We start from the raw sequence: 21,192 nt of genomic DNA on the forward strand, positions 1-21,192 counted from the left end.
CACAGACTTAGAGATCTGTGTTTTCCTTCTTCTGACACAAATTCAACCCATGAAACTAATAAGCCAAAGATTTGGATCTGGTGTGTTGACCCCTGTGGTGCTGTAGTAAACCTCTTAAACTGCATGCTAATCGTAGAGTATATATATATATATATATATATATATATATATATATATATATATATATATATATATATATAAAACTGACTATGAGTCTGACTAAAGTGATACTGCATCAGTCACAGCAAGGGCTTAATAAGTAATCCCACTGCACCACTATTAGAAAGTAGTCGCACGGCATTGTGGGTAAACTTGTCGATGAACGCTGATTAAACAAAAAAAAATATATAAAACAAAACACCGATTTCAATACAAAAATTAATTTAGGGTACAATTGATGATTACATATGCTACATATTATAAAGATTAACATATTTTTATGTTAAAAAATAAAGTGTAAACATCACTCATGGTCGGGAGAAATGGAAAGTTGTTTGTTTGTAAATCTTGAAATGTCATACTCGTCCACTTGCCTCAGTCTACCTGAAATGTTTGGACTGCCCTGCTTTATCATTCCTTTTATTCCGCCTATGTGATAAGCACCGCGAAAATCGTCGAAACCGAAATTTCTAGAAACAACGCCGTGTCTGTGAAGTTCTCAGGCAGCGGATGCTGGAGGCTGTCGAGTCGAGTGCGCATGCGCAGAGTGAGAGGCGGGGCCAGGATTTTGGGATGCCTCTGTCCACTGTGGGTGTGTTGAATTTGGGCAGTACTGTAAACGAATTCGCGACGGCTCTAAAGCTTTTCACTCCATTTTAAGCGAACAAGGAATGAGCTAGAAAAGCTGAGCATGCAATTTGGGTATCTTAGCTAGTCTTTCGCTGTTGTATAAAGGAGCTCTGTGGGACGACAAATTGCAAAAAAAAGCAATTTGTTGCTCTCGATTGTCGTCAGATTTGACCTGGTAAGTGTTCAGCTTTCTCGATACCATCAGAGTAACTAGCTTCGAGCTGTTGCTAGCTGCCTTACTTACTGTCTTAGCTTGCTAGCTTGCGACCCGAATGACCACTTCAAGTACAATCCAGCTGGCCTATATTCTCTCGTGCTTGTATTATTCTACTTTAATACACTCTAACCATTTTCCCCTTAGATATGTAGTTCTGAAAACGGTTGTCTTTTAATTATTATTCTATTTAAAATGTTACGCTTTGTTTCTACCATCTGCACCAATAATGCAATAAACCTACATTCCAGTGCTCATCACAGGCAGAGCTAGTTACACGACTCTTTGAGGATGTCCTTTACCGTAGTTCTGTTATTATTATTATTATTATTATTATTATTATTATTATTAATTTCACACCCACATTGTTATTAGTTTATCTCTCCAGCTAGGCGGGACGTGTGTCTGAATGAATGCGAGCACAATTTTGTTTCGTTGAGAATAACGTTACCTCTGTGTTCACCTCAGTTTTCTGGAAATGGACGTTAGCTGTTTAGCTAGATATTAAAGTGTCTTAAATGTTTTGTTAATGTGAAACTTTTCATTGACTGTATTGAGTTACGCGGTTAGTGTATCTGCTAACTCATCCTGACCTGTCAAATTCAGCCAGCTAAGCTAATTTACTAGCGAACATGAGCTATTAATAATTATAACTTAGTTATGGCTGCATGTCGCTGCCACTTCCGTTTTATTTGGCTAATATGAGCTCGATATTAAAGCATTATCTGTGTGGTGTGTGTATTATATTCTGCTTCAGCCCAATCCCTGTCTTCATCATTTTCATTAAGCTTGGTGTAAAGTTTCGTTGTGGTTATGGTGTGTGTGTGTGTGTGTGTGTGTGTGTGTGTGTGTTCGTGTTCCTCACACATTGTAGCTACTCAATAGCCCCAGACGCCATTTTAACTGTAAATACAATTTTACAAACCCCCTCAATAGTTATTTTCTAAGTATAATCAGGCTATTTGAATATCAGGCTCATTTTCAGTTTCAGTTATAGTTTTATGGACTGGTGCATAGAACTTTCCAGAACTTTCCACCTTATGGGCAGTTGGACTGCTTATACTGCTTGTTTTATGAGTTATTCAGGTTCCTATTCAATTCCAGTCAACAGGACCAGATCTATAAGGATTCAGTGATAAATATAATTACTTTGAATGGCTTGACCTCTTATGTTGGTTTCTACAGACCCCAGTTTGAGAACCACTCACTTAACCCACACTTATGTAAACATGATCTGTATGTTGGCAGAGGTATAAAAGGTCATATTTGCGTTTCAGCCAAGCTGAGTAAGGACAGAGAGATAATTCTGGTCCCTTGCATAGATTGTAGCTTAAATTTGAATCGTACGTGAGTATCTGCCTTTACCAAATGACTGAGACACTGAGTGAAGCAGAAAAACTCAAGGCCCTACATTCTGTATTGTTGTGGATTCAGATATAGATGATAAATATGGATAAATATGGCAAAAGCATCATGACCTTTGCGTTTGATAACAAAATGAAAGTAAACAAAAAGAAAAGAATTGGTCTTTGGTGTTTTTTTCATGTACCGTGCCAAAAACGATTGATTTTATTTCAGCTATGTGTTCCTGTGAGTATCCGTGAAGTGGGCCAGTGTTGCCAATACCTATCATACTTTCAGATAAATTGTATTGTGGTATAAATTATGCCAATTTAAATGATATATTGTTATAACACTGCCATTTGCATTATACTGGACTAATCAAGTCAATTCTTATCAGTTGTTATGTGTACATAACAACAATTTCTCCTTTTATTTGCAAGACGATAACAAGAAAAATGTAAGACTGTGAAAATGGGAACACTATGAACATAAAATCTGAAAAGTAAGTATTAAAACACTATTTAACTTCAGGTTTCAGGAATCTCCCGGATAGAAGAGGTTTGTCGTGTTCGATTCGGAAGCGGGGACTGATCTGCGGCATACCTTACAAATGACCGTTTTCTGGTCAGTGTCTGATTTGTTATACTCAAACCACTTTCAAACGACAGAAGTAGCTCCTTTTTTAGGTGCATTTTCCTCATCTTTTAGTTGGGCTGATGCCTGTTCTGTCATGTAGGAAGATACTGTGCCCTCCACTAATATTGGCACCCTTGGTAAATATGAGCAAAGAAGGCTGTGAAAAATTGTCTTTATTGTTTAAACATTTGATCTTTTGTTCAAAATGTTAAAGAGCCACTACAATGTTCCAGTAGTGTCTGGCAAACTGAAGATGCTCGAGTTTGTTTTTGGATGAGAGTAGAGGCTTTTTTTCTTGAAACCCTTCCAAACAACTTGTGGTGATGTAGGTGACTTCAGATTGTAGTTTTGGAGACTTTCTGACCCCAAGACGCAACTAACTTCTGCAATTCTCCAGCTGTGATCCTTGAAGATTTTTTAGCCACTCAAACCGTCCTCTTCACAGTGCGTTGAGACAATATAGACACATGTCCAATTCCAGGTTTAATCATAATATTTCCAGTTGACTGGAACTTTTTAATTATTGCCCTGATGGTGGAAATGGACATTTTCAATGCTTGTGCTATTTTCTTATAGCCACTTCACATTTTGTGAAGCTCAACAACCTTTTGCCACACAGCACAGCTCTGTTCTTTGGTCTTACCCATTGTGATGAATGACTAAGGGAATTTGATCCATGTGTTACCTCATATTTTTATCCCTGAAACAGGAAGTCATGGCTGAGCAATTTCCTGTTCCTAGTTACCCAGGTGTACTAATTTTTTTTTTTTTAAATATCAGTGGGAATGTACTTTTTTTGATAAACCTTTGTTGATATCCATGAGAGCAGAGTATTTTTGTGAATTCTTTTTAACAAAAGAAAGTTAAACAATTTTTCACAGCCTTCTTGCTCATATTTACCAAGGGTGCCAGTATTAGTGGAGGGCACTGTATTTATCAGTGGACATTTTTTCTGTAATCCTACGATATGTATTTCCATATCGCACTAGATCACAATGTGTTTTTGAGAGATATCACACACATCAGCAATGCATATATGCAATGACCTACTGATCAACTCCACTCCCAGTGTCCTGAAGCACCCGATTAAACACTTAAATATATTTTTGTGCCTAATTGTTTGGGGTTTTTTTTATGTATTACCTTACATTAACCTATTTGTTTAATGCAGCACAACTATTTAGTTGGTGCTGTGTTAGCCTAAATTTCATAATCCAGATTGTGCATCATGGAAAATGCCTTCAGCTCTTGTAAAGTGATATAATTGGCCTTATCACCCACCCCACTGATATAGCACATGACAATAGGTGGAGTAAGTGACGTGTGGCAGTTAATCATGTGTTTGTTGATAATTTTTCCATGTTCGACTCGTTATCTCCTCCAGTCTCTTTCAACACATTATTCAAGGGTATTAAGTGATAGTTAAACACCGTTGCAACATATTGTGATTTTCTGCGTGCACACACACACACACATGCAATGATCATCATTTATTTTCTTGCACGCTGTGGCCAAACAAAACCAAGATCCCCTGAAGAGGCAAGAACAGAATATCTGAAAGATGAGACAAACCCATGCATTCACACCAGCATGAAACCAACTCGCTTCCCAAAACAGAAAAGCGGATGCTAGAATAACTTCTCGCAGGCTCTGGTTGCTGTACTGCGTGATGCTGTGCAAAGGTGGCCTGCCCTTTAAAACATGCTGAATGTGTGTCATACAGATTACAGCTAAAGCCAGCTGTCCTCAAGGAGATTTCTATCTCTTACTTGGCCCAGATGAAGGCCTCTGTGCCAAGCGACAGCTTCTTTTCAGACTCATCCCACAATGAGCCGGGGAAACAGTTGGAGTACCATATGGGTGTGTGTGTATGTGTGTGTGTGTAAGCAGTTATCTGGGATAATGCTATAAAAATGGTCACTGAATTCCTGGTCAGTTAGTGCCAAAACAAACATGTTTTAATTGCCGTAGGGTTTTTTTTTTGTTTGTTTCTCTCTCCCCAGTAACGAAACTGAAATATGAGCATACTTCCTGTTGTGTTTGGTGAGAGTGCGGTTTGTTTTCTCAAGGCGTAACATAGATGCACAGGCAAGAGAACAGATCAAAATAAAGCAGCACAAAAGCAAATATCTGACTCCTGCCTAAAAATATTTTTTGACCAGAAGAGAAAGGTGAAATTTTTAGATTAGAATATGAAGTTAATCAAATAATTGTATGAGGTTTAATATTATTGTATAAATACAATATTTATAACATTATTACTATTAGTAGTATTAGTATTAATATTATATAAATATCTACTCAAACAATAGATTTCTATTTATTTGTTCTGTCAAAAGTAATTCTTGTTAGACCTCCTTTTTTCAATAATAGTATTTTCTGTCATACTCAGTGCCCTCCACTAAAATTGGCACCCTTGGTAAAATATGAGCAAAGAAGGCTGTGAAAATTAGTTTTGTATTGTTTAACCTTTTGATCTTTTGTTTAAAAATTTCACAGAAATATTTAGAGGTTACACACAGGCCAAATTCCTTTAGTCGTTCATAACAATGGGTAAGACCAAGGAATATAGCTGTGATGTGCAGCAAAAGGTTGTTGAGCTTCACAAAATGGGAAGTGGCTATAAGAAAATCGCACAAGCATTGAAAATGGACAGAATGGCTTGAAGTAGGCCGTGGTTGGATCTTCCAGCAGGACAATGATCCAAAACATCAAAATCAACACAAAAATGGTTTACTGACCACAAAATCAAGGTGCTGCCATGGCCATCCCAGTCCCCTGACTTGAAACCCATAGAAAACCTGTGGGGTGTACTGAAGAGAAGAATCCACCAGCAGGGACCTCAACATTTGAAGGATCTGGAGAGATTCTGTATGGAGGAATGGTCTCAGATCCCTTGCCATGTATTCTCCAACCTCATCAGGCATTATAGGAGAAGACTCAGAGTTGTTATCTTGGCAAAGGGAGGTAGCATAAAGTATTGACTAAAAGGGTGCCAATAATTGTTGGACACCTATATTTAACAGAGGGTTTTTTTTTGTTTGTTTGTTGTTTTTTTTATAAATAAACCTGTGTTTTGTTTGATATCCCTGAGAGCAGATTATTTTGTGAATTTGTGAAACAAAAGGTCAAAAGATTAAACAATAAAGACAGTTTTTCATAGCCTTCTTTGCTCATATTTACCAAGGGTGCCAATATTACTGGAGGGCACTGTATGTGCCAAAATCGACACCCATGTGGAGTATTTGCAAATGTCAGAATCCAAACAAATTCAAACTTAATGAAGGTTGTAGCTGCTTTCATTTTTGAAAATGTAATCTTATTTTTCATTTGCTCTTTTTTTGTTTGCAGTAGGGCTGCACAATTAATCGGATATCGATCACGATTACAATGTTGACTGCCCACGATTAAATGAACATGATCGACTGCGATATTGACATTTAAAGTTTGTCCTCCGCTCATAGAAAACTCCGCAGTTTTCTCCACTCGAATCAAGCGCTTCCTACACTTACTGCTAATCACATAGAGAGGCGCAGGGCTGACGTCATTTTGTAGTGCCAAAACCCGGAAATGGAGTTAACATTTAAGCACTTGAGCTTCCAGTTTCTCTGCGAGCTCCAGCGCTTGCGCGAGGGGAAATCATGACACTAGCACGATGCATAATGAATAATTGTGATAAATAATCGAGATCTCAATATTGATCAAAATAATCAGGATTATCATTTTGGCCATAATTGTGCAGCCCTAGTTTGTACACATGTAAAATCCCTTCGGCATCCATTACCATGGGAAAAAGAACATTCAACATGAAACAGAGAGATGATTGTTGGCTTGCCAATAATTTTAAAACCAGTATTTTGTAGAAGAAAGTTGCAGTACTTCAAAAAACATAAAATGTTTACTTAAAATGATCCAACATTTCTGTATGTCTGTATGATGTCAAATATCATTTATTGTAGGTCTTCTTATTTTTGTAGTTGGGGAATTTTGATTGAGCTCATGTTTCCTAAGAAGTTGGACACTTCGGAGAAATGAAATAGTAAAATTCCCCAGAGAACATGTGTAGTTTGCTGTTACCGGTCTCTCTGCTCTGTGTGGTCCATTTTGAATTTTGCAAAAGTTTTGCCGGCTTCTCTCTCTCCACCCCCCCACCGCCCATGCTAATTATTAGTGCTTAATTTTGTGTTTCCTCTTTGCAAAGTGTTTTGAGGGTTAGTGCATCAGAGTGGAAATTTCCATTTGCCACAAAGAAAGCTCTCTTTTCATCCTGTAGACGCACTGAGATTCGTGTAATGACAACAGATTGGTTGTTTTGCTGTAGCCATAGTGCTTGTGTTTGGTGGGCGAAACAGGACGCACTATTGTGCAGGAAGGTTATTTGCAATCTCTGTGGAACTCTAGCGTATAAAATGCAAACACGTTCAGTTACAAGTTATAATGAGTTTGACGTGCATCATTTTCTGGTCAAAATCCAATTGAACTTGAGCAGAGCTAGTGAAAGTTATATGCATAAATTCAGTTCCACATGCTCAGAGCTGCTCTCTCTGTGACCTGCTCCCCTGTCATTAACATGGCTGTCGTTCAGCCATCTCCTAAATAGATCCATCTTTACTAATTAATTACATGCACGCGAGATCTCATCTCTGTAACCAGCGTGTACACAAGTTAGTGAATTTAGATGATTTATGCTTGTCTCTGGTGCAGCACTAATGCTTGAATGGGAACAGTCACTGAACAAACCTGTCTGTTGAGATGTGTGTGTATATGTATAATACAAAATACTGCGTCGCAGAACAACGGAAAAATGTAAGAATGGAACATATGGTACTTAAACTGGAAAAAAAGAAAAAAACGCACCACTCAGTGATGGCACTTTGCCTGCCTCATAAAGTTCTCCAACAATGTCAGACTTTGTGAGCTAAAAGGTCATCGCTTTCGATTTGTGGGATTAATAGCAGAGCTCCTCTCTGTTGAACAAAAGCTAAGATGTTTGCACTTCACATCTTTCAGCTCAGTTTTAGAAGCAGTTTGGCCTCATTTTATTCAGGTGATACTACAGTAGGCAGCTATAAGTATAAATATATATAAAAGATCATTCACAAAGTTTGCAAGGGTGTGTAATTACACAGTTGGTAGGCATGTGAAGTGGGCCGCTTTGCGAATCTCAAAAGAGCTTTGTGTGAATGCTGATTGAGGGAATTCAGTAACTAATAAACCGATGCCATGTTTAGAAGGGGGACTGAGAGGAGTGTTACAGACGTCAAGCTTGTTTAAGTAGGTAGGCCGGATATTCAACCTTTCGTGAGGTTAGACATTGTTAGCTAACTTATTTCAGTTTGAATGTTGGGTTTTATATACATTGTCCTTCAGTGCCCTTCCGAGTCATAAAGATGAGCAAAAATGAATTCATATTAATTCATAAAATAAACATTACACAAAAGAAAATTCTGTTGAAACATTGGAACAAAATGTTTTATTTTTGTTTTATTAAAAAGAATTCTTATTAGAACTACAGGATGTCCTAAAAGTCTCCATGCAGAGGGGAAATTAATACTTTTTAGCAAAATGTCACTTTGTTCACAGTACACTAGTGGTCATCAACCCTGTACCTTCCTGAAGACTTTAGCTCCAACCATATTTGTGCCCACCGGACCATCTCATCATTGCCATAAGAAGTTCTTGATCAACTGAAACAGGTGTATTAGAGTTTGGTTGGAGATGAAACCTGCAGGAAGAGGGTTGGAGACCACTGCGTCTCTCCCGCTCATGATGAACTCATGTTAACACATGGATGTATTTATAACACATGTTATGCATGTAATTGCATATTCATTGCGACGTTGAGACAACTTCCTGATCCAGCCATGAGAACGATTTCAATACGTTCTTCTTTTGTCAAAGGCATGAAGAAGTTTGGAGGACAGTTTGTTAAAAAGTGTTCCCTATGTGTGGAGACTTTTGACTATTCTCTCCTGGTGCATGTATTAACAGCCTTTTAAATATCTTACTTAAACCATTTTCCCCCCATAAAATGTGTCATGCATGCAAACACATTAAATGCATTAAATGGCACTTTGGACCAAATGTTTTGGATTATATTCTTTTTAGTGTTTTTATGTAGATGAAATGCCAGGAATGCCTTTTAGTCTTTTGTTAACACAGGATGTGACCTTTACTTGTGTGTTAGTGACCTTAATTATGATCGAGTTAATAGTTAATTAATTTTACTCATTATACCTGTTTGCTGTCCTCTCTCTTCAGTTTAACTACTGACGTCCTGTACAGGATTTGCGGTCCGTCAATGAGGAACTACAGGCTCATCTTTTGCCATAACCTGAAGCAGCCATAGATGGTCTTTCAGTTTACTGCTAGTGAGTAGAGCAGCGGATACAGCAAACATCTGGATTTTTAAATCAAAACACGGTGAGTAATATTCTATTTTTCATTTCCATGTTAAAGAATCAGCGCTTATTATTACTGCTGTCTTTTTTTTTTAATGAAAGTACCTTGAAATGGTACATAAGCTAAAAAGAAAACTAGACCATGAAAAAGTATTCTGCTAGGTGTATTATATTATGTCATGTGATATGTGTTGATAAGGATAGGATGTGATGAGTAGCCTTGCAGCTCAGCTTCCTGCTACCGTCAGTGTGGTCTGCGTACCATGTTTGTCGGTTCATTTTACATAACCTTGTCACCTCACTTATGTAACTCGGCTCCATGTCTCCACGTTTCAGCTTCGGCCTGCTTTGTTTTTGCTGTTGTATTTGTAGCATTTCCGTGACTTTTTTGTGTCTGTCTGCCATGCAGAGCGACTGACGTGGTGCGGCTGTGGAAGCGATGAGGAAGAGCCTCTCTCGTACCCTGAGCGAGTCCCTCAGCACAGCCAGGGTGTTCGGTATCCCTCTGGAGGAGGTGCAGCAGAGCGGCCAGCCAGGCCACGAGGTCCCCCTGTTGGTCAGGACCATCGTAGAGTACATTGAGGAGCATGGTGAGTCGGAGCTGGCATCTCGTTTTAAATGGCATAAAATGTGGTGTTCTACAAGAAATCTACAGAGAAATCCAGGTTCAGTGAATATGCAAATTAGAAAAAACCTCCAGACCTACATGCCCCGTCCCTTCCACTGGTAAACTGCATGGTCTCCATTTGCATGTTGGAACATGGTTGGCTCATCTATTTAATGACATTCGCCACATATTCAGTTCTATCTCCGATGAGATTTTTTACCTCTCCCATGTTTCTTAAAGGAGTGTAGAAAAAGCACAATCAGTGCGTTTACATGGACAACAATAATCCACTATTAACCCGATTAAGACAATACTGTGATTAAGAAACTACCATGTAAACAGCAATTTTTAATTACCTTAATTTGATTAAGGTCATACTCGAAGTAAGCACTAATCGAATTAAGACACGTGGAGTACTCCTGTTTTAGTCGCATTATGGACGTGTATTACAGACATGTGAACACCTTAATCACATTATTAACGTCGTGTGGGAGTTTTCACCGCATTTTGCGACAGGACACGTACACACACGGCAGTGCTCAACATTTTACGGTGAACAAGAGAGTACGGCTGCGTCCCAAACCGCATACTTGCCTACTATAGGCCTGTAGTGGGGAAAAATACATGAATCTCGGCTACTATATAGTAGTTAAGTACGTGGTTTTGGCGCAGCCCACAGCTTCAAGCAGTCGTCTATTTGCACGTACAGCATGACAAATAATTAACTGCACTTGAAGCTTTCGTAAAAAAAATTTAGTAAAAACACCCAAAACTGTATACGGTGCCATAACGAACAAACTGTATGTTGATAAGTGAAATTCTGGAGGAACGTCAGACAGCGTGGTGCGGTGACATAATGACGTGTGCCGTTAATCTAATTATGTTCTATAACATGTAAAATGGGTACATGAAAGGAATATTCTAAAAGCAACTCGTGTAAACACCTTAATCACATTATTATCTCACTTAGAGTAAGGTTAATAATTAGATTACTGCTGTCCATGTAAACGTGGTCAGTGTTCATTGGCAGCAAGAAGCTTCATGGATTTTGACTCGCAACTGACATGCTGCTGCATGCATTAGGACTATAGACTTAAATGTAAATGCTTTTCCCCCTCACTTATGAATACCCTTATGGCCCTTTGCATTTCACTTTCACTTTCTAATTAGCGGCAATTCATTATTATTCTTAATGTAAAACACAACAACTACGAAACAGTACAATGAATTATGAAGTGTTACATTTGAACTTGACAGTACATGCAAACATCTTGTCTTTCCTGGCAGAATTATACTGTTGTTCATAGTAATAGTGTTTTTATTGACTTTATGATTGCTTCTTTTAAAAAGTCCTTTAAAAATATGACCGAGGTGGACTATGACTTGGATGGTCACCTGTGCAGTTATTTCCATGTAGCAGTCCACCCCTGTAAAGTCTGCCCAGTGGCATCTCCCTTCAGTTCATTAGAACATAGTGCAGGAGGAAGTGTAATTAAATACAACAGGCAGCAATAACTCTGTTATATTTCTGTGAGGATGCTAGTGAGAACTCCCATCAGGTAAGTGGTTATCTTCTAGCGGCATCTGGGATTTAAAGAAGCAGCTTCTGCCCAGGCAAAACACTTTCTGCATGCTAATTATAGTTCTAGTGATGTATAAACCAGCACAATCTAGACCCCCAGGGCCTCAGCAGTGAAAGCAGCTTTTGTTATTTTCCAACAACATTTCTGGAGATAGAATTGTAAATGTGGTCAACAGTTATGTCCAAAACGTAGTAGACTTTTTTGACAGCCAAGTATGTACGTCAAGGGCTAATTCTGAAAATGGTGGCTGATTTGATTTTGGCTCAAGGACAACAGGCAGAACAAGTTTTGTTTTTAACATATACTAGAGCTGCTAGGTATTTAGGGCCACATTCAAGTGTGCTGTAAGCTGTCGGTCATGGAACACAAGTTATTTTAGGCATGTGAAGACAGCCTACTCTTGACCACAAACTTTTTGTGATCTTTACCTACTGAGAAGAGATCATTAATTTATATCAGATAAATTTTACTCCTAGATGGTTGCAAGTGCCATGACATAATCCTGTGTGTTGAGAAACAGTTTTTTTGTTGTTGGTTTTTTTTTTTTTAAAATCAAGACTGAGTTAATTAATATCTAATTACGACGATAAACAACCGAGTTGCAATAATTCCAACAATGCAGAGAATAACTTTTAGTTAATGAGATTTTCCCATCAGGCTTATAACAAAACAGTCCTCTATATGTGGATTGTACGCTAATGCCAGTGTCTAAAATCCAGCCTCGAGCTTGACATGATCTGCCTTTGAATAGGTGTGACCCTTCTTGCTTTAAATTTTATCTTTTAAAAATTCCAAGCATTGCAGCATAGCATGAAGCGGTAAACAGGCCTTGGTCCTGCAAAATAACAATGTGTGTATGTGTATGTGTTCACAGGGGGTCTGGGCCTTGAAGGTCTGTTCCTGGTGAACGGAAACGCCGAGCAAGTTGAATGGCTGCGGCAGCGCTATGACAGTGGTGAGGAGGTGAATTTGGAGAAGGAGGCAGATCTGGCCTCAGCCGTCAGCCTGCTGCGCCTCTTCCTGCAGGAGCTCCCTGAGCCCATCATCCCTGCAGACCTACAAACACACATACTGCAACTTTATCAAGGTGAAAGTGTGTTCTCAGTTTCTTTACGGAATGCCCGATTACTTTGAAACATTGCCATGCTCAGTGTGGGTTTTGTTTGTTTGTTTCGCTTTGCGTTTCAACGAAGCATGTGCTTTAAGAATGCCGTGGTTGTCTTTGTCATTCTTAGTCACATTTGACTACAAGTACAAAAATAAATTACCAAAAAGGGGACAGTAAACAAACAATATAAAGGTATTTTGTCAAATGTAAACATGGCTGGCACCACCCAAACTTCATCCGTTACACCTTCCACACAATCATGTGGTCTTCGTTCCAAATGTGAAAAATCAGCTTTGATGAATAACAGCCTTTGAATATTTTCTCATTCTATCTCTGTGTGTTTGCTACTGTATCTATCTGCATGCCAATCTTGCATGCAACAGTAACACCCTTTCCTTCATATTCTCACGTCTGCAGTCTTGTTTACCTCGAACATATTTGACATCTCAGATCTGTTTGATGTGGTTTCATACTTCATCCTCAATCAACCGACTATGTTTTCACCCATTGTAGAATACAGCGGCGAGGATGAGTTGGCGAGAAACATGAAATACGTCTTGCAACAGCTTCCCCAGGTGAACTACAGCTTGCTGCGTTTTCTGTGCCGCTTCCTCTCTAACGTGGCTTCTCTTCAGGAGGAGAGCTGGAGCATCAGCGCCCTCGCTGCTGTCTTTGGTCCCGACATCTTTCAGTAAGACACTACACGGTCGTGATAGTAATAGCGATAATGATTTTGCATCAAAAAATACCCGCTTACCTTCAGGGCTCATTGGAATTTGTTCATTGTTGTCTTGCTATTTTCACTCGATATAACTTTTGTGTTCACCGAGTTCTGAACGCTTCACGTGTGTTTTGTGCTTTGCAGCTTAGATACAGACGTGGAGGAGCTGAGGGAGCAGGAGTCAGTGAGCCGCATTCTGGCTGAGCTGCTTGAGAACTGGGAGGACTTCTTTGACACCGAGGATGATCTTTCCACTTCTAACGACTATAGCTCCATTAACGAACAGGTACACGTACGTGGTCACTATTTCATCATGTCAACAAATCAATTTCTATTCACAGTCTGACTTTGTCTACGGCAGTACAACCTTCTTATCTTTATTCACACCGAGATTGTGCATTAGGATGTATTGTAATGACGTTCTCTTAATCATTCATCTTTAGTTGAACTCATGGAAGTGGCATTATTTTTATTTTGTTACTGTTTGGGAAAGAGAAATCGGAGACACACAAATCCCCCAATCTGATTAATGACGATAATACTTATTCGATAATATCATGTAATTTTCGTTTTCTAGAAATAAAAGAATGAGCAGCTGTATCACTGTCAGAACCATAATCATCTCATTTTAGACGCTGCAAATATACAAAAATATCATTGGGAACGATCAAAAATGTTGTTTATATTCAGATCTCTAATGCATATAAAACTGTATATGGCCAGGTGCATCCAGGCTTTTAGGAGTATTAACCCCAGAGAAACTTGCTTGTCCCACGTTAAATTAATTACTGTCCTGACACGAGAGATTTATCAAAGAGGAAACATGTAAAAGTTGTAATACAGACTTCATCCAGAGACAACAATCTCATCCAGATAGGGCTTAAGAGTATTAGATTGATGTGCTTATTTCAAAGCAGATTTTTACAAGAGCACCACTGTGGCTGAAAAGGCGTGGTTATGGGCTTGGTGGTTGGTGTTTGTTTAAATGGTTTCAAAGTTTGTTGTTACGTTAAGCTCATGGTATGATAGTACAATGGCACAATGTTACAGTGTCTCTAAACTTATGTTTCACTTCTTGCTGCCTTAGGAAAGGAAACCAAAGATGTGTCTATCAAATACCTAAATCCTGCAAGCCGCACAATCTTTCACATGTTGAATGATACTTGTTATAGTCTGACAATTACCTTATGGGACAATGAAACCAAAACATGCAAAGCTGTCTTGTTTTCATAAAAGAACCCTAATTTGAGTGAATTGGCCTAAGCCATGCCCATGCAAACAGCCCGTGACACTCTGGGAACCTGGTCTAGACATATACTACCAGTCAAAAGTTTAGAAACACTCCTCCTTTATTTTTTTTATTATTTTCTCCACATTTTAGAATAATAATAAAGTCATCAAAACTTTTGAGTAACACAAATGGAATTATGGGAATTATGTTGTGATAAAAAAAATCCAAAATAAATAAAAAATAATTGAGTATTTTAGCATCTTCAAAGTAGACACCTTTTTGCCTAGAATTTCCAGAGTGTATTCTTGGCATTTTCTCAACCGATTTCTTGAGGTATTCCTCTGAGATGCTTTTTAAACAGTATTAAAGGAGTTCCTACCTACACTGGACAGTGGCTGCTTTTCGGAATATTTTGCTCCAAGTCTTGCATTTAAAAAATAATAATAATAATAATAATAATTTTTGTAAATAAAATGTTAGTTTTCTAATGAAAGAAATGAATGTGTTGGCACAATTATATTTTTGTCTACAACACCGATTTCAAACATTTAATCATACACCTTCAGATCAAAAGATTTTTAAGATCATGAGAAACATTTCAGTCAAGTGTCTCCAAACTTTTGACGGGTAGTGTACAGGTCTACAGTCTCACTGCTGTACACGTGAGGAGTACAAAGCCTGAATGAATTTATGAGCTGGGATTTCTCCTCGTGCATGCTTCAAGGCCATAGGCTCGCTTCTGTGCACCATACTGGGAAGGCTTATCCTAACACTCTGTTACTGTCAGAGAGAAGCAAAGAGAAGACGTGTAGACATACGTGAGTTGCGTCTTCTGGCTTGATTCCAGAGTTGCATCAGTTTTCAAATGAAAATTAAAATGGACATGAATCACTGGGCTCTCTCTCTTTCTGTTTAGACACATCCATCCCCATTTGTAGGATTTAGTTTTACCCTTTCCTTTTGCCTAGTTACCACAGTTGTTATGAAAATTCATTTTGAAAAGGCTTTTATGAGCATCGTAAGTCAAGTCTGTGGTATTATTGCTTGCATGAATGAATGGCCTTGGCCTGAAACAGTAGAAGCTATAGCAGGTTATGGCCTCCTACATCATGTACTATCTGTGGTCAAGAAGGGGCAGAATATGGAGAAGAAGAAAGAACAGTCTCACCAGTTCAGCCCTAGTTCTCTTTTGAGATAACAAAACAGTTGATAACTTATCTTGATAACTAATTGATTGAGCTATCACTACTTTAGTGCAAACCTATTTTAGGACACTAGTATAGAGGGTGGTTCAGGGCGGATCTGTGTTTAGTTTGTTGTGTAAATAAGACCAAGCAGGTGATTGAATCTTTTGCTGCTTTGGATGTTGCCTAGCATGTATTTGACGGTTTAAAAGCATTTACTTGATTAAAACATTCAGATATCACTCTATTGAAAAAAGGCTTTCAAGTTCCAAAGGTTCTTCTCATAATGATGGAGGAATCTCTCTGTTGTGACTCGTCCTCTTTGAGGCACTAATCTCATGTCTGGACTTGGACAGATGTTTTGGGTGTTTCTAAGGATAACCATCCATGCTCCAATATTCCTACACAGTGTTTTTCTCTTCCTGCCAAAGGCCACGTCTTTTTGTCCCTCACATTCTTAAAGCTTCCCACTTGTCTTGTGTGGGTAAACCAACTGTGCCAACACACAGAGAGCTAATTTGTCGTTCCACCTATGTGCACAGACAGCAGTGTGTGCTTATCTATTCCTCAGCGAGTGACATTACACACCTTTAACGTGTGCCTGTTTGCACGTGTACACTTAATAGCTCTTAATTAATCATTGCAACTGCTAATTAGGCATATGTTGTGTAATCACAATATTCCGCATATTAACAAAGCCTCTTGGGGCGAAACAAAAGTGCATTCTCGGCATAATTTCAGCTGCTTGCAAGAAACAACACCCAGTTACAGGGAATTTAGGAACAAATCCTAAATTTAGATGATTGATTGTGTTCGATTTAGAGCTGTTCTATATCACATATAACCAAAAACAGCCTCTCAAAGATAAACTTGTTAAGAATAAATTCTTTTAGTTAGGGACATCATTTAGTATGGCAACAGTCACAGATTGCCTGGTGAGGGTTTTTAAAAAAAAAATTTTTTATTAATTTAACAAAATAAAAATAAAATAAGCTAAATGATCTCAGAAAATGGTTGAATCATTTAATGCGCATTGGACCAAAATAATCAAAAACTTCAGCACGTCATCATCCTCTACCCCCGTTCTGATATCAAAGACTGCTGTGTGCTTACTGTTGCCAAGCAGCAAGACAGAAAACAGAGAATTGTGACCCTATGAAGTCTGTTGCAATGAGAACGAAACCTATTTACAGTCTTTTAATGATTAACTTATTGGATTTAAAAGACCCAGCCAAATGAAGTTACTCTAGCTACTGTAATTAGATGCGTGTTAAGTCTATTTGTGTTGTGCTTTTGTTGTCAAGGTATTTTCTTACTACTGACGTTGTTTTACCGCATGTTTGTTCTGTGTCTCTCTGTGATATTGATTCACAAAATAAAACCAGCTATTAGATTGCCTGAAAAAATTAAGGTTTCAGGGTATCTCATTTTTGTTTTGTAATAGCTTTTACTGTTTGCCACATGGTCAGGATTGAGTATTTGGGAGACTTGTATTGTCAACTATTATAGTACTGCTTTTTGTTTAACAAAATGATGTTGAATGCTTTCCTTCAGGATTCTGGCAAAAAGCACTGTTCTCCCCTCAGGAGTGCTGGATGTTACAGGCACTGTATCATTCCCTGACACTTTTCTAAATGTCTCTGTAAAGTGTTTATCTAGGCTGAAACCTCCATCAATGTGACGTACAACTCAGTATTAGCTAAGTGGGCCTTTAATTTTTATACAAAACACACTCAAGACTTTTTCTTTTTATACTAGATTAAGATTTGAGGGGAAAACCCCCATTTCACCCCCATTTCTAAACAACGGGGTGGTGCTTAACACCTGAGTGCGCACCATGCCCAGACCTGGAACCCACTCGCAGAGGGCCTGTTGGGTTGGTGATGGTTCCGAATGACAAGGACCCCTGGTGGTTATCCAGTGTTCTTGTGATGGTGTACACAGTGAACGACAGTCACATTTGTAACTTGTGTTAGCTTCGCTGCACAAACTGCTCTTTACAGGATTTTCGCTTCCTACAAGGAACCAACCTTCCTTGAATCTTGAGGGATGGTGAGTCAAGTCAAGCCATGATTGTAGCTCAAATGGAACATAATAAGTGACTTCAGGAAGGTGCAATCTGGCCCATTTTTTCTTTGTAGGCAAGCATCATTGTTTTAAGTCTGATGTTGGCAGCTACAGGGAGCCAGTGGATGTAAAGCTGCAATGGAGTGATGTGGTGTAACTTGGGGAGGTTGAAATGGCACAAATGGTTGGATGGCACACAGGGGAAGACCTGCCAGGAGCAAGTGGTAGTAATCCAAACTCAGAAAGACAAGGGACTGCAAAAGTGACCATTATGGGGAGAAAAGGCCGGATTGTCCTTTTGTTGTAAAACAGAAACCGGCACGACCAAATCAGATTGGCAGCATGAGCAGAGAATAATAGCTGGTTGGCCAGAACTACAAATTTTTGTCTGTTGTTAGATGTCATAATCAGTGAGTTTTCCAGGGAATTAGTCTTAGTTGATGAGCTACCATGTTTTGTGAGATGTCCACCAGACATGTCAAGATGCAAGCTGAAACTTGCGTGTCTGAGTGGAGGAAATGAGAGAGCGAGTTGTATATCAGTGGTATGTGAGGATATGACCTTACTGAAAATAAAAGAGGGTTAAACACTGAGCCTTGTTGGATTCCAATAAAGAGTCTACATAAAGCCAGTGTTGACGTTCATTCATCCTGATGTCCGTCCAGGTAGGAACAATCCACCATGATTATATGCCACTGACTCCAAGTCTCTTGAGGATGGTCAGGAGAGTCTTGTGATCGACTGTGTCAAAAGAAGCTGAAGAATCAAGAATCATCAGAACCAGTGATAGCTTGGCTGATATAATGGCATGAAAGTTCTCAGTAACAGCCACCAGGGCAGTTTCTCTAAAGTGTGCCACTTTCAAAGTAAACTGATTAGACTAAAGGAGGTCATTCTGAATCTAATCGTCCTCAGGGTTTGTCTGTATTAATATTGTGCACTGTCTTACCATTTGATAATGTTAATTAAATAGTTTCAGTGTTCTCCAGCCTTGCACCACGTACATCTCAGCTTGCCACTGGTGTGGCACCAGTTTAAACGAGGTTTAAACCAGACAGTTTTCACTGGCCTGCTCCTTTCTTACTGTACCTGCTACTTCAGTAAAAGCCCCTAAACAGAACAGTGGCAGCCCTGGTAAACATGCATTTGCATTTATGGCCTGTACATTTGCATTTATGTCGTAACCATCTGGACGTGTGTTGGAAAGTGTGTATGGTCTAATTATTACATTGCAGAGTGACAAATTTGTTAAACAACAGTGCAGCATGGGCAGACAAGAAAGCAACAATTTTTTTTATTTTGGGCTGAATCGAGCAAGAGAGTAGTAAGACGAGGTATCTCTATGCACTATGTGAAGACTGGATGTGCTAAACACTATCATTATTACATTAATGGGATAATAGCTCTAAGCCTGTAGAGATGTGTGTAGATCCAGATCCTGCAGCACAGCCATTACACCTGCCGCATATGACTCATATCTGCATACATGATGAGTAGCAACCGCACACAGCCAATCAGAAGCTGCCGGTGTGGTTGCTATGGCAATGTGGCAGTAACACTGCAGCAGATGTAGAGGACGTTTGGGATTCAAAGCAGTGCTGCAGGCGATCATGTAGGCCATGGGGCTTTAGGTTACATGTATGCCAAAGGCTTTTCACGTTACCATAATGACTGCTGTTTTTGTTAGTTTGTCATTGCCCTACATCAGCTTGAAGCATTCATCAGTAATACTGTGTTTTTAGATGTTATATAACTCTGCAGTATATCATGTCCTGCACTGATTCACATCAACTTAAGTTTGTGATAGAAGCTCACTTTATTACAGAAGTGTGAACAACAAACCTCTGATGTCATGGTGTCTACATTTAGCCTAAATCTATACACAGAGTTCCTATTTAACAAGTAATAACTGACTAAGCAAAGCACGGTCTAACGTTACCTTGGGAGTGAGTATAATGTCAGATACTTCATCAGCTGAATGAAAGAGATCAAAATGTACTGCAACACAAAGACGCATGATAAAACGAGGGTCAGAGATTGACGTGTCTGTAAGACGTCCATGTGATTCAAAATCCTGACATGTTTGTAAGATGACAGCTGCTTGGACATGGTTCTGAAATTTTTCCCTTCATATTGTAGATCAGTGAGCTCCTGGAAGACGAGAAGATAGAAGCGTGTGAGGAGCTCCTGCAAGATGCCGAGGACGGTCCTTCTTCACTCTCCCCAAAACACCCCAGTGTCACCCCTTCTTCTAGGTAGGAGCATCTAATTTTGAGCCTTCTAACCCATTTCAGTTTATTTTTAGCTTTTTGAGGATGATTTTACAGGACGGATAGTTTATTATTATTATTATTATTATTATTATTATTATTATTATTTGAAAAAAGTTCGTTTAATTAACTTGACTTAATGACTGTCCTGTCTGGCTTTCTCTCTGTATATCTGACAGTGAAAGCAATTACAAATTTTAACCATAAGCAAGTTGGGTGAAATGGGAGTAATTATGGGAATGAATGTCTCAGTCTATTCCTATCATTCTGGTCCAGAGCCTAATCTAGTCCAGACAGCATGAACGTACCTTGCCGAGATAAACAGAAGCGTGCAAGGCTGTGTTCATGTTTTAGTGCTTTTAAAAAAAAAATTTTTTTTTACAAAGTGACTGCCTACATTTTTTTTCTGCTGATATGAAAAAAGCATATTGTACTATAGTGTAACATATCATATCACAAGTTGATTAAAGTGTCAAAGTGTTGAGGGTAAAAAATGATCAGATACAAAGCGTAGATACAAAGAGTAGTCCGTTGTTCTGGTTACAGACATTTTTTCATACCGGCACAATAAAGCAGCAGCATTTTTACCACTAAAATTAGAACATGAATCCAGTTCTCAGGTCTGACAAGCTTGTTTAACACATACTCTCTGGCTTGCAAGGTTGTTTCCTGCATTGTAAATCAATAAACATTACATGCATCACAAGTGGCTGGTTAACACATTGTTTTTCACTATGAAGTAGGTACAAAAACATACAATGCGTTACTGTATTTTATATAACATCACCTGAAAGTAGGTGGAGTTTCTCTTGAAATAAAACTTTCATTTTTAATTCAATTTTTTTTTTATGAATCCATGCAACCAGGTGTCTTATTTCATGTTAAAATGCGTGTGGGCCTGCTGTGTTTCTTGTATGCACAAGACAGTCAACAAATTGAAAGGAGTAAACATTCACTTAATAGATGTCTGCACAATCAAAACAGTAAACTGTAAGAATACTTTAATCTTCAATGAAAATCTTTTTAGTGAAAATGCA

At 38.7% G+C, this 21,192-nt stretch overlaps 1 protein-coding gene across 5 annotated transcripts in view; it reads left to right on the forward strand.

Moving 5' to 3' along the window:
- Positions 1 to 736: 736 nt before the first annotated feature.
- The window catches only part of fam13b (family with sequence similarity 13 member B), a 47,320-nt gene continuing 26,864 nt past the window's right edge, over positions 737 to 21,192 (forward strand). For 4 of the 5 annotated variants that reach the window (XM_053631040.1, XM_053631042.1, XM_053631044.1 and 1 more), the window contains exons 1-8: positions 737 to 964; positions 2,879 to 2,971; positions 9,245 to 9,406; positions 9,794 to 9,974; positions 12,449 to 12,661; positions 13,196 to 13,373; positions 13,548 to 13,689; positions 20,025 to 20,140. In XM_053631040.1, coding sequence (XP_053487015.1) covers positions 9,824 to 9,974; positions 12,449 to 12,661; positions 13,196 to 13,373; positions 13,548 to 13,689; positions 20,025 to 20,140 — 800 coding nt within the window. In that variant the 5' untranslated portion in view covers positions 737 to 964; positions 2,879 to 2,971; positions 9,245 to 9,406; positions 9,794 to 9,823. The remainder of the gene's footprint in view (positions 965 to 2,878; positions 2,972 to 9,244; positions 9,407 to 9,793; positions 9,975 to 12,448; positions 12,662 to 13,195; positions 13,374 to 13,547; positions 13,690 to 20,024; positions 20,141 to 21,192) is intronic. The other variant, XM_053631041.1, reaches the window with a different exon arrangement.

This window comes from Ictalurus furcatus, chromosome 8 (assembly GCF_023375685.1).
Source record: "Ictalurus furcatus strain D&B chromosome 8, Billie_1.0, whole genome shotgun sequence".
Lineage (NCBI taxonomy): Eukaryota > Metazoa > Chordata > Actinopteri > Siluriformes > Ictaluridae > Ictalurus > Ictalurus furcatus.